We start from the raw sequence: 13965 nt of genomic DNA on the forward strand, positions 1-13965 counted from the left end.
CTCGCCAGAGAGACAGTGAGAGGGAAAGTGAAAAATCACCCCCTGGGAGGATGGCCATGCCGCATTCCCTTCTCCTTCACTCTCTTCCTGGGAACTTTGGCACACACACCCACACGCCCTGCGTGAGTTTCAAGCCGCCATCTCTGGGACTTAAACTGTGGTTGGCCATGTGGGAGTCCAGCACCTTAACCACCAAGCTGCCTGCTGGCCTCAGGGCTTTTCCTTAAGTTCTTTCTTACCAGCAATAAGATATTGCTAGGATACTGCCTGCCCCAGCAATATCTACCTAGGGAAGCTCTAGCCTTTCTTTAGGCCCCAATTCACAATACCAGTTCCTTCTTGGAGCTTCCTAGTTCCCTCACCCAAAAGAGAACGTCTCCCTCCATATTACACTCTGAGCAACTTCGTCCTTCGGTTATGTCTCAACTAGTTCCACATGGGTCTGCCCCGGCCCTAGTTCTCAGCCCTGAGAGGACAAACAGTGAAATGTGTTCCTCCCGACTCCCCGAAGTTTGCGCCCACTAGTACATGCAGTATGTACTTCATGTGTCTAACTACGCCACTGGGATACCCACTTCATGAATGAAGGCCCTCTCCGCCAGCGCCTAGAACAATGCCTGGGCCAAAGCAGTCAGGAAACACCCTCAGCTGTTGAGCAAATGGATCGGGGGGGGGGGGGGGGGTAAGAGAAGTTTCTGACTTGAACCAAACTCTACCCCAGGCCAGGCTGCTGGAGGTTGATGAAGTTCCCCGTTAACCAAAGGCCTGACTCACTGTGGGTGAGCAGTCGGGAACTCATCTGCAGGTGGCAGGGCGTTTGTCACACTAGTTCCTGGGAGAGACAGAAAATGCACTGAGCTGTTTGAAAGCAGGAGTGAATGATGTGACAGAGGTCGAACATGAGCCAGCAGTTTTAAGAAAAAGTACCTTCACGTTTACTACCTTCTCCATTGCATTGCGGGCAGTTTCCTGTGTTCCGGGTGGATCCATTTCACGCTTCTCTCCCACGTTTTTAGGGATTGACTTTTCTTCTTCCTTCTTGACTTTCTGGGTGGCTGGCATCACCAGAGCCTTGGCGCTAGGGCCGTCTGCTCCCTTTCCCACGGTCCTGCCCAAATCGCTGTACTCGTGCGGGGTTATAACTGGCCATATTTGCTTCCTGCCCTTCTGCATGAGCAGCTGCTACGCAGTGAGTGAGGGACAAAGCAGGGGCTGGAGCGTGGGGGCAGGGACTGAGCGGGGAAGACAGCACTCCCAGTTGTCCTAGCGGCCCTGGGCCAAGGGGGCTGGGACCTCAGGTAGTTCTGCCAAGTTGGGGTGGAAAACAAATCACCTTTGGGGTGACTGAAATTAAACTTTGGAAAAACTTTCTAATGAGAAGTTCTTGAATTCTTTTAAAAATGAGAGCAGATAGGACCTCTGTAATTGGTGAGATTTAACAATGAGATGGCTCTCCACACCCTTCGGGAAGCCAGGCCAGGCCCCTCTGCTCTGAATTAACCTCCAGGCTCTTAACCTAAAGGGTGGGGGCCAGCCCTCCCACCCCACTACCTCTGCCTACACGGAGGCTGAGTGGCGCTGGCCCGGCCTGGAGCAGGCCAGAAACTGCACATTCCCTGGCATCCTCATCAGGATCCTGCCTCCGCCTACATTCTCCCCACCATGGCCACACTGGACTTTACCTGAGCTTGAAGGAATGGGCAGGAAAACTGGAGTAGCCAGGAGGAAAAGGGACTTTATTTCCATATATCAGGTGAACAGGGAAGGGAGAGCACAGCCCAGTGAGTACAAACCAATTGCAGGAGAGGAGAGGGGACAGCAGGTGGGAGTGGCACCAGGCACTGCCCTTTGGCCCCCGAGTCTGTGAAATTGGTGAGATCATCTTTTGGGGTGGTGGCTGGGACCTTCGGACTGCATGTTGTCCTGGCTGGGTAAGTGTGAGGGGGCAGGAAGATCGGGAGGAGAAAAAAGACAGACTCTGAAGAAGAAAAATGACAGACTCTCACTTGGGGTGAGGACTCATGTCTTACACACATCAGCATGGACCAGAACCTCCATCTTCAGTTTTGTTGTTCACGAGCCCTAACCCAAGGCTTTCTCTCTTGTAAGGGGAGCGATGGTCCAATGTGGGTAGAGGGCGAGGGAGGCAGCGCTTGGATAAGCCCCGAATTGGCATAGATGGAATGGGTTTACTCTTAAATAGGTCATTGCACTTAACACACTGCAGAGATGAAGAGGGTGGGCTGTGCTGGGAGTTGGGATGGTCCACATGCAGCCCTGTGAAGGTGGCTCAGCCCAAACCAGAAGCACCTGAGAGCCCCTCCCCGCGCTGACTCCACAGCCGGCCCAGCTCTGCTCGCCAGGCTCCAGCTGCGCAGAGAAAGGACTGCTCTCTGCAGAGTGCAGATGGAGAAGAGATTCCCAAAGACACCGCAGCCCCCCTCATGCTCAGGGATGCAGCTGTGATGGAAAGGTTGGGGATTTAAATTAAAAAGTAAAAAGACAGCAGGCACTGAGAAGAGAAAGCTCTCACCCCAAACCAGAGGGGAGGAATTGCTGTTCCCTCCCCTGACTCCTCCCATGGACCCAGCAACGTAGAAGGTCCCAGTAGGCAATCGGTCCACCGTCCCTGAGCAGGGGCTGAGATGGAGGCGACCTGCTGGCTCCGTGAACTGTCAGGCCACCTGCCACTGCCCACAGTGGCGCAGGGTAGAAGCCAAGAGTGTGGCATTTTGGAGGCAGGAGGAGCATGAAGTTCTCTTTTTGGAGACTCCTCTTTCCACCTTTTCCACGTGGAGACATCAGACACCCACAGCCAGGAAAGTCCCCGACAGGTGATTCCTGTGCAGACCAGCAGTCAGGTGCGGGAGACTGTGCTCCGCTGTTTCCCGACAGAGGTGCTGAGGCAGCTGCAGGCCGTGGGAGGGGGGGCTGCAGATCACTCCCCCAACTATGCGTTGGTCTCTGTCAGCTTGGCCTCTGTGTCGCTGTCGCTCAGATAGTTGTGGGAGTACCGGGGTCTGGAGGTACTGTCAAGAGGGTCGTGCTCATCATCGGACCGGTCAGGGGCAAGGGGCTTCCAGTAGCTGGTGGGGCTGCAAGGAGAGAGGATGAAGGTCATGGACGAAAGATGATTTGACCTCGGCACCAAACCCTTTGGTTCTGGAGAGGCCCACAAAGCCCTGGCAGGGCCCTCCCCAAAGCCAAACCCTGCAGAGCAGACGCTTCCTTGGCTTTCCTGGAAGACATTCAAAGTAGTAAGAGAAAGGAACACACCGTTTGATTCTGAAGCTTTTAAAACTCCTAGGAAAAGAATGCCACAGGGCACTGGGTCTCAGGATTGAGTGGGTATAAGAAGTGGCTGCAGATTCCTGGGTCCTTCCCTTTGGAAATTTTGAGTTGCTAGCACTTGGGTGGGACTCAGGACTTCTGCACTTTCAGCTCCTTCCCTGCAGATTCTGTCATGGGCAGCCGTAAGCCACACTCTGAGGCCGGAGGGTGGGGGACTACATGATCACAGCTCGCCTACGGTAGGGGCTCTCTTAGGCCAGTTATTCCTAAAAGCAGTCCTTCTAGAAAGAAAGGGCTTTCCCCACCCAATACTCCCTGAGGTTAACCCTTTCTCCTATTAGGAGTTTCATAAGACTATGAGGATGTCTGCCTTGACCACGGTGTCACCTACTCAATATAAAGAATGGAGACTCAGGAATTAGGGCTGGCGAGACCTCTGTTTCAGAGAATTCCAATGGGAAAGAAAAAAAAGAAAAAAAATTTTTTTGGGACAAAAACCTAATCCCACAGAGTCTTCAACAGGCCCCTGATTCTAGAAGATTCCAGCTATCCCTTTGGTTAGATGTGAGAAACTCTTATCCCCTGGTTGGAGCAGGATTATGGCACCTAACAAGGGAAAACGGGTCCTCACCTTCCACCTCCATTTACCTCCTCTTTTCACTGTTCCCCAAAGCCTTGGAAGCACCTGCCACTGCCCCATCCCTCCTGCCAGGTGTTTCCCCTGCGGATCAGCAGCCAGCTGGGGAAGACTGTGCCCTGTCATTTCCTGGGAATGGCGCCGAGGCAGCCACAGGCTGTGGGGGGCTGCCTAGCTAGCACAAGCACATTATCACGTCAACACCGCAGCAGAAAACGCACTTCCGGTGCTTACAGTCAGCTGGGTCCCTGGTACAGCAGCCCACCCTGGGCTGAGGGACACGCCCTGCCTCAGGGTCCTACTTCCTACTTGGGCAAACCGGAATTCCGTGACCCCTGCCGCCTGCAATTCTGACGGAACATTCTAGGAAGGCTCTTTGTGTACTGGCCCTCTTAAAGTCCTAGCCACAGACCAAAAGAGGAGGAGCAGGGTTCTGCGAGGGGTGAGATTCAGAAGAAAGGACTTAACTATCAGGTGCTCCTGTGTGTGAGACACAGCCTAGGCACTCTAGATATGCCATCTTATTCTTCACCATAACCCTATGAAAGCTTTTTTTTTTAATTGCCAGAGGCCCCGTGTGCTCACCAGAGAGAGCTGTAGAGACAGAGAGGGGAAAGCACCCCCCATGGGTGGGGGTTGGGGTCATGCTGCAACCCCTTCTCCGTTTCTCCATCCTGTCGGGATCTGAGGCATGCATGCACACATGCCTGGTGTGTTTTTCAAGCTGTCAGAGCTGGGGTTTGAACCCCAGTTGGCCATATGGGATCCTACTTTCTTAACCACTAGGCTATAGCCCTGGCTTACCCTATAAAATATGAGAAGGCTGGTTCGGAGGTGGAACATCTTGCCCAAGGTCACATAGTATATAAACTTAAAGCTAGGACTCAGATCACGAAGCCCTTGGCCAACTCTGCCACTAGATTGTACGACCTGGGGAGAAAATGAGAGTGAACCTGAGTTCTCCTACCGGCCTGGGTGGATGCCCGTGGGATGTGTAAAGACAGGTCTCTCTCTCTCTCCTCCTCTCTCTCTCTCTCTGTCCCTGGGGGGAAGGAAGAGCCTGATAGAATACATGTTCAATTATGCAAAATGGTTCAGGAATGGGGCAGTCTGGTTAATAGTTATCGTATTTCTCATGAATGAATTACCATTTTTAAAGGAATCAGAATAGTACAAAACACATTCAATACAAACTAGACTGAACACAAATGAGTCTTACTTTGATGGGCCAAAGGCACTTGAGGACTCTGGGGTGTGTCCAGGACAAAATGATGAAGTTCAATGATGATTGTGCAACATGGGGGGGAACTGGGTTATTTTAGCTCTTGGACTGTCTAAATTCTAAATTAGTGGGAGCCTCGTTTTGCTTTTTACGTCGAATTTCTGGGCACCCAGTGCTAAGGGTCTTGCTCTTGGGCAAAGGAATACCTGGCTTTGTGTCAAGACAGTGAGGTTATTTTATGGGTAGAGAGGGAGGAGGCGGATGTCAGGCCTGGGACACACACGCAAATAAGGCACTGCGGGAGGTGCTGGGCCCTGTGTGAACTGCTTAATCCAGGCCCTGTGCTCTCTTCCATCCCCTCGCCTCTTCTCAGGGTATGGGCTCTGGCCCCCACTCCCTTAGCCATGCCTGCCAGGCAGACCCTGGGCAGGGAGCAGAGGCGTGTCTCCTTGCCTGGGCCGTGGATCCCCAGGTCCCCTTTGCTTCTACCTTGGGTACTCTTAGAAGTCTAGTGGCTTCAGCCACCACAGGCATCAGGGACTTAACTATCAGGTGCTCCTGTGTGTGAGACACAGCCTAGGCACTCTAGATATGCCATCTTATTCTTCACCATAACCCTATGAAAGCTTTTTTTTTTAATTGCCAGAGGCCCCGTGTGCTCACCAGAGAGAGCTGTAGAGACAGAGAGGGGAAAGCACCCCCCATGGGTGGGGGTTGGGGTCATGCTGCAACCCCTTCTCCGTTTCTCCATCCTGTCGGGATCTGAGGCATGCATGCACACATGCCTGGTGTGTTTTTCAAGCTGTCAGAGCTGGGGTTTGAACCCCAGTTGGCCATATGGGATCCTACTTTCTTAACCACTAGGCTATAGCCCTGGCTTACCCTATAAAATATGAGAAGGCTGGTTCGGAGGTGGAACATCTTGCCCAAGGTCACATAGTATATAAACTTAAAGCTAGGACTCAGATCACGAAGCCCTTGGCCAACTCTGCCACTAGATTGTACGACCTGGGGAGAAAATGAGAGTGAACCTGAGTTCTCCTACCGGCCTGGGTGGATGCCCGTGGGATGTGTAAAGACAGGTCTCTCTCTCTCTCCTCCTCTCTCTCTCTCTCTGTCCCTGGGGGGAAGGAAGAGCCTGATAGAATACATGTTCAATTATGCAAAATGGTTCAGGAATGGGGCAGTCTGGTTAATAGTTATCGTATTTCTCATGAATGAATTACCATTTTTAAAGGAATCAGAATAGTACAAAACACATTCAATACAAACTAGACTGAACACAAATGAGTCTTACTTTGATGGGCCAAAGGCACTTGAGGACTCTGGGGTGTGTCCAGGACAAAATGATGAAGTTCAATGATGATTGTGCAACATGGGGGGGAACTGGGTTATTTTAGCTCTTGGACTGTCTAAATTCTAAATTAGTGGGAGCCTCGTTTTGCTTTTTACGTCGAATTTCTGGGCACCCAGTGCTAAGGGTCTTGCTCTTGGGCAAAGGAATACCTGGCTTTGTGTCAAGACAGTGAGGTTATTTTATGGGTAGAGAGGGAGGAGGCGGATGTCAGGCCTGGGACACACACGCAAATAAGGCACTGCGGGAGGTGCTGGGCCCTGTGTGAACTGCTTAATCCAGGCCCTGTGCTCTCTTCCATCCCCTCGCCTCTTCTCAGGGTATGGGCTCTGGCCCCCACTCCCTTAGCCATGCCTGCCAGGCAGACCCTGGGCAGGGAGCAGAGGCGTGTCTCCTTGCCTGGGCCGTGGATCCCCAGGTCCCCTTTGCTTCTACCTTGGGTACTCTTAGAATTCTAGTGGCTTCAGCCACCACAGGCATCAGAGAGCCAGCAGCAGGCGGCTCCCCTCCTCCTCAGGGCAAGAGTCAGGGCTGGCAATTTGAGCATTTTAACCAAATTGTTTAAAAAGCTTTCCTCCCCACAAGCCAGTGTCTCCTGCTCAGCACTGTCACAAACAATTTGGTACATAAGCTAATTCCCGCTGGGAGAGCCCAGGGTGGCGGCTCCCCTCCCCTTGACTTTGCTATGGATGCTGCGCTCATGTTCCGAATTCTCTCGCAGGTCCTCATCAGCAGATGGGAAGCTAAGCGCCACTCCGTCCCCGCCCCCACACTTGGCAGTTTATCCGCCCCACAGCCTTAATGCCGATGCTGCCTGGGTTCCCCTCCCAGGCCCGGTTCTCTCTGGCTCTGTGCTGGCTGGCTGGGTTCTGGCTCGGTGCCACTCTACCACTGCCCTCCTTGTGGGGAGGTGGGCAGGGTTTCAGGACGCCTGCTGGGCTGGTGGAAGAAATAGGCTTTCTGTCTTCTTGTTCTAGCTGGTGGTGGGGCCAACGGTGACAAATAGGCTGAGGGCACTGGATCTGAGATCACTGGTCACCAGTCAGGGAGGGATGGCCTGGCTAGGCTATGTCTCTTGGGGGTAGAAGGTGCTGCGGGTCCCTTCACGGACTCCCTTTCCTGGGGGTGGGGAGCTTGGCAGGACAGCTGAGGGGAAGGCTGCGATGTAGACCAGGTACTTCCACTGCTGTCCGCTTCACTGTGGAGCTGTGTTAGCAGCTCCCTAATGCAATTGAGATGCTTCGTGCTCTTCCCAGAGCACTCTGCAACCATCTGGCACATGGGGGAAGTGACAGAGCAGGTCTGAGCCCAGGGGCTTGGTTTCAGAGCAGCCCTGGCCCGAAGAATGAGTTGGCCATGGGCCTGGTCTTGGTTCAAATTCCACCCCTCCTCCGCTCCACCCCATGTTCAGACAGCTGCAGGTACCATCCACTTCCACTTGCTCCATTCCTTAAAGGGACAGTAAATCAGTCCTTCTTGGCATAACCCATCAGAGTCGGCATATTTGTCCAGCTGCTCCATGGCACAACCATGTGACAAGTGCGTGTTAGTTCATGCATCTGGGAAACAAACACCGTGCCCAGGGGGCTGCACTCTGGGGTCACACCTCCTGGGAAGCAGCAAGCCTACCCTGGGAGGAGACCTTGCCAAAACCAGCTCTGCACAACCAGGATGATCCAGAATGTCACCACCCACCAGGGAAACTGGCAACAATGGGATTCCAGTGAGTCAGGCTGTGTCGTTCTCCTAGTGGGGGTGTGAGCATAAACGGCCTAACAGTGAGAGCTCCCTCCCCATGCGGAGAGGAGCTGGGGGGGTAGGAGAGCCAGGAGGAGGCTGTCACTCAGCGGCTGCTAATTTCTATTCATTAGAACTTCACAAGATGAGCAGAACCCAGGTGACGCCCATGCGTGGGCTTCAGGTGGGAGGATGAGGCGGGAGTCAGGCATCTCCCGGTCTGCCGCAGGGTGAGGTGCTGTGTGGGCTGCAGCCCTGTGAGCCCTGTACTCCTAGGCTTGAGATCCAAGCCAGGGAGGAAGGAGCTTTGCAAGACAGGGGAGAGCAGAAGGCTCACTATAGTTTTTGGGGTGTACTAGGGCTCTTTCTTGGGCCCAGCCTGTTGAGGCCTTGGACGAAATTCCAAGTGGGTGCTGCCTGGCACATACAGTACACATGTCCCCGCGTGCCTGTATTGGGCTGCACGGAGGAGTGGTGAAGGGGAAGCACTGGAATTAAACAGACCCCATTCATATCTTGGCAACGGTACCCCTCAGCTGTGCAATCTTCGCAAACGACTTAACCTCTGTGAGCCTCAGCTGCCTCTTCTATGAAATAGGGTTAATCAGACCTTTGTTATGGGGTTATTATGAGGATTAAGTGAATAAAATATGGCGAGTATCTAAGCCCGTACCTGGCCCGGGATAAGAACTTGGTAAGTAGGGGCTATAACCAATATCACCAGGGAGTTCACCTGACTGGACTCAGGGCTCAGAATGATGAACCAGCTTGGCTGGTCCCTGCTCTCCAAGGTGACCAGGAGGCTCTCTGAGAATAGGCCTGCCCAGGAGGGACACAGGTGGGGTCTGAGGTGGTGGCCAGCAGGGCAGGGAGCGCGTTAGTTCACACCGGTGCAACATGCCATGCTGCACTCCATGCCAGGTGCCACCTACTGCACTAGTCACTCTCGGGCCGGTACAGGTAGCGCATCATCAGGCTGTCCACCTCTTTCTTGCGCTTCTTCTCCTCCTTCCTGGACTGCCGCTGCGGCCCAGGCTCCTCGCTTTCTGCAGCCGGGCCCTTCTTCACGCTGGAGCGGCTGAAAAAAAAAGCGCTGGAGCGGCTGTGGCTCGGGACTGGGGAGCCACTGGAGGAGGACGAGGAGGAGTCAGACTCTGTCTCGGCTCTCTTCCTCCTCGATTTGGACTTCTTCTTGCCCTTCCGAGAGCGCCCCTTTTTTCGCCGCCTGTGCTCCGAGGAGTCTCCGGAGCTGGAGCCAGAGCTGGAGCTGGAGCTGCGGCTGCTCCTTCTGCTCCTCCGCTTGCTCCGGCTCTTCCGGTCCCGGGACCGAGAGACGTCGGCAGCAGAGGCCGAGCGGCGGATGCTGGTGGTGGCCCGGGGGGGCTCGAGCTGCGCGCTCCGGGCGCTCTGGATGCTCTTGCGGTCGTCCTCGGAGTCAGGCTCCAGGCTGCTCCGCTGGAATGGCACAGGTTTGTAGCTCAAGACCTCGTTGATGGCCGCCTCCAGGTCCGGGTCCAGGTAGGAGTGCCGGCCGGCGGGGCGGACGCCGGCGCCCAGGGACTCGTCCGCAGCCGAGGCCGAGCTGCGAGGCCGGGCGCTGGCGCCCTCGTCCCACTCCTCCAGGCAGCTGCGGCCCAGGGACAGGCGGGAATCGGGGCTCTCCCGGCCCAGGCCCGCGGCGCAGAGACGGCCGAAGCCCGGTCCCAGTCTGAGCCCCACCGCTTCTCTGGCCTCCGGCTAGCTCGGCTCCCCACCTCCGAGAAGATGGAGCCACACTCGTCCAGCTCCTCGCTGGGGCCTGAGCGAGCCTTCCGGGAGGGCCGCTCGGGGGAGGCGGCACGCTCGCTCAGGGTGGTGAAGAGCGAGTCCTCGTCCCCGGTGCCCCCGATGGAGTCCTTCAGGGTGAGCCGTTTCCGGTAGCTCAGGGAGCTCAGAGCAGAGGCTGGCCTCTCCTCCTGCACCTTGCCCTCCTTGGACTGGGGGCCCAGGGCCGTTCTGAGGGAGTAGGGGAGGCCAGGAGTGGAGGAGGGCAGCGAGCGAGCCAGAGAGAGAGAGAGGGAGAGAGGCACAGCGTTAAACCTAGAGAATAAAGACACAGAGGGAGGGCGGCGAAAGGAGGAGAAAACAGCAGCAGCCCCAGCAAAGTGGTGGTGAGAGCGTGGAGGAAATGAAGCAAAATAATTTGCGTCAGTGAAAATAGCTTCATGGAGAATGTCATGTAAATTAGACTATTGTTCTATTTCATCACTTTTCCCCCTCTAAAACGTTTAGTTCAATTTATTTCATTGTCAACTACCTGGAGCCTCGTGCCACGCCGTGAACGGCAGTGGGGCGGGGGAAGGCGGCATTATCTGCAATAACGAAGTGTTATTTGGCCGAATAAATTAAGCCAATTAGAAAGGGCCTCTGGGTGCTTGTGGTGAGGGGGCTGGGCTGGGCAGAGGGGCCTCAGGGGAGCTAGAGAGGGGGGGAAGGATATTTCTTTCCTACTAGTCCCCCCATCTCTGGGGGCGTGGGGGTGTGCCCTGGAGCATCAGGATCACTTGGGTGGGGGGACTCTGTGAGGGGCCGCCAGCCAGCAGACAGCCAGCAGTGGCCAGAGGGGAGGGAGCAGAGGACCCTCCTTCCTTTCTGCTGCCATGCAGGCTCCTAAGCCACAGGGAAGGGGGAGCCCTGGATCCCAGGAGTAACCGTCTATGCGGTCAGAGGACTATGGCTGTCTGGAAGACAGGAGCAGGTACCCCCAGTGGGTGGGTTTAGCAGGAAGTATGGCAGAGGTGGCAAAATTATTAGAGGAGGAAGAGAATGGGCAGAAAAAGACTGAAATGCATCTGTAGCCATGAAGGAAATTGGGGAAGGTGCCTTTTCCATTAAGGCGCCGTTTCTTTTAAGACATCCAGGATCCAGAGCTGGCCCGGGTTGGCCCGGGCTGGCCCTGCCTGGATGCGGGATCCAGAACCCCCTGTGCCTCATCCCAGTCTGGGTTTCCAGGGCCCAAATGATCAGGTGGTTGAATGTGCAAGTGGAGTGAAGTTCAGCCTACACCAAACCAAAGCCTTGAACCTCATGGCAAAACATTTTCTGGAAAAAAATCAGTTAGACCCAGGCCAGGGACACACCTGGGCCCTGCCCGCAGATGCCAGGCAAGACACTGGTGGCGCGAGGCCTTCCTCACAGGACGGAGGCACTGCTCAGCCACCCCGCAGTGCCAGGTGCTTCTCTTCCCAGCTCCGGGCCACATGCTCACCTGGAACTCTTCAAGCTGCCATCATCAGAAGCTGCCTTGGAAGGGCCCTTGTTTTTCGACAACCAGGACTTGACCCCGTCGACCCGATCCTCCAGTTCTGAGTCCACATCCGAGTCCCCCTCGCTGCAGAGATAATGAGCACAAAGGTAGGCGAGGCCAGGCGAGAGGTGATCACCTGCTGCCCAGTGCGGGCCGGGGGCCTGCGGGGGAGCAGGTGGCATGCCAATCAGTGAGTCAGAGAAGGGAACAAGAGAGGTTAGAGCCGGCACACCATTCACACAGAGCCTGTCCCCACTCTGCAGGCCACACTGTGTGACAGCCACCAAGGAGACGTGGAGGAGCATGGAGGCACCTCGCACCCCAGTGAGCAGTGCAGGCAGCCGGTCAGCTGACAACCCAGTGCAAGCGACAGGAAGACCATTTGCTCCTCAATCTTAGCGAACGGCTGTTGGTTAAAAAGAAGAGTCCTGGTCCTGTCCGCTACTCCTTGCGACCCACTCTGCTGCTTCTAGCCTGCCTCTCTGCGATGGTGGCTACCCCCGCCGCCATTTTCCCCCCCTTTTTCCCTCCTAAGCCACAGGGAAGGGGGAGCCCTGGATCCCAGGAGTAACCGTCTATGCGGTCAGAGGACTATGGCTGTCTGGAAGACAGGAGCAGGTACCCCCAGTGGGTGGGTTTAGCAGGAAGTATGGCAGAGGTGTCAAAATTATTAGAGGAGGAAGAGAATGGGCAGAAAAAGACTGAAATGCATCTGTAGCCATGAAGGAAATTGGGGAAGGTGCCTTTTCCATTAAGGCGCCGTTTCTTTTAAGACATCCAGGATCCAGAGCTGGCCCGGGTTGGCCCGGGCTGGCCCTGCCTGGATGCGGGATCCAGAACCCCCTGTGCCTCATCCCAGTCTGGGTTTCCAGGGCCCAAATGATCAGGTGGTTGAATGTGCAAGTGGAGTGAAGTTCAGCCTACACCAAACCAAAGCCTTGAACCTCATGGCAAAACATTTTCTGGAAAAAAATCAGTTAGACCCAGGCCAGGGACACACCTGGGCCCTGCCCGCAGATGCCAGGCAAGACACTGGTGGCGCGAGGCCTTCCTCACAGGACGGAGGCACTGCTCAGCCACCCCGCAGTGCCAGGTGCTTCTCTTCCCAGCTCCGGGCCACATGCTCACCTGGAACTCTTCAAGCTGCCATCATCAGAAGCTGCCTTGGAAGGGCCCTTGTTTTTCGACAACCAGGACTTGACCCCGTCGACCCGATCCTCCAGTTCTGAGTCCACATCCGAGTCCCCCTCGCTGCAGAGATAATGAGCACAAAGGTAGGCGAGGCCAGGCGAGAGGTGATCACCTGCTGCCCAGTGCGGGCCGGGGGCCTGCGGGGGAGCAGGTGGCATGCCAATCAGTGAGTCAGAGAAGGGAACAAGAGAGGTTAGAGCCGGCACACCATTCACACAGAGCCTGTCCCCACTCTGCAGGCCACACTGTGTGACAGCCACCAAGGAGACGTGGAGGAGCATGGAGGCACCTCGCACCCCAGTGAGCAGTGCAGGCAGCCGGTCAGCTGACAACCCAGTGCAAGCGACAGGAAGCCCATTTGCTCCTCAATCTTAGCGAACGGCTGTTGGTTAAAAAGAAGAGTCCTGGTCCTGTCCGCTACTCCTTGCGACCCACTCTGCTGCTTCTAGCCTGCCTCTCTGCGATGGTGGCTACCGCTGCTGCCATTTTCCCTGCCTTTACCACAAGAGCTGGGCTGCCAGCCACGAGGCAGGAGGAAAGAAGGGCTTCACATGACCTCAAGTCAGCCCGAACCTAGAGGTCTCCTTGGCTGATGGCAACAGCAACCTGGGCACTAGGGTCAAGAGGCATAGGCCATTCCCCAGACCTGCCCTATGGCCTCTGGGCCTTAGGGAAAAAAGAAAAGGAGGTGTGTGTTGGGGGGGGGGGGCACAAGGGATCAACTGAACTGCCCCTTTGTCTGAAAGTCCAACAAAGAAGAGCTCTGTTTCTCTAAGTCCCCTGTTCTCTCCCTTGGGCAGCCTCTACTGTATCCTCTGGCCACGCTGACTCTAGCACTTGCAGGGAAGCCCAAAGAAGTCACGCCTAAGGCTGGAGTCCTAGCGACCCCCTCACGAAGCAGCTGGAGCCTGGGGACAGCTTCTGAGTGAGAATGCATCTAAAATTCTGCAAAATGTCTGCTCACCAAGTTCCCCTGCTACGGGTAAGCTAGGATTTCTCCTCGATATAAATTTCTTTTCATCTGTGTCAACAGGAGCGACCCTGTTCCTGAATTATGTTCTTGAATAAACAGCCACATAGGCACGTCCGTGCATATAGGTGTGCACACACACACACACACACACACACGTGCACACACACATGGAGGAAATCATGAGACTGTTCCGGGGACCGTGAGAGAGCCTGACTCATGGGGAGGGGAATAAAGAGGCATATTTTATGGGCTTATGTCAAATACAGAATTATAA

General features: G+C 55.2%; 1 protein-coding gene across 8 annotated transcripts in view; it reads right to left on the reverse strand.

Moving 5' to 3' along the window:
• Window positions 1-2577: 2577 nt before the first annotated feature.
• MYO18A (myosin XVIIIA) overlaps window positions 2578-13965 on the reverse strand; it is a gene marked incomplete at its 5' end in the record, with an annotated part of 99852 nt that continues 88464 nt past the window's right edge. For all 8 annotated transcript variants that reach the window (XM_027767114.1, XM_027767120.1, XM_027767117.1 and 5 more), the window contains 2 exon segments: window positions 2578-3095; window positions 12656-12778. In XM_027767114.1, coding sequence (XP_027622915.1) covers window positions 2951-3095; window positions 12656-12778 — 268 coding nt within the window.

The sequence above is a fragment of the Tupaia chinensis genome, unplaced genomic scaffold, assembly GCF_000334495.1.
Source record: "Tupaia chinensis unplaced genomic scaffold, TupChi_1.0 Scaffold143921_1, whole genome shotgun sequence".
Classification (NCBI taxonomy): Eukaryota; Metazoa; Chordata; class Mammalia; order Scandentia; family Tupaiidae; genus Tupaia; species Tupaia belangeri.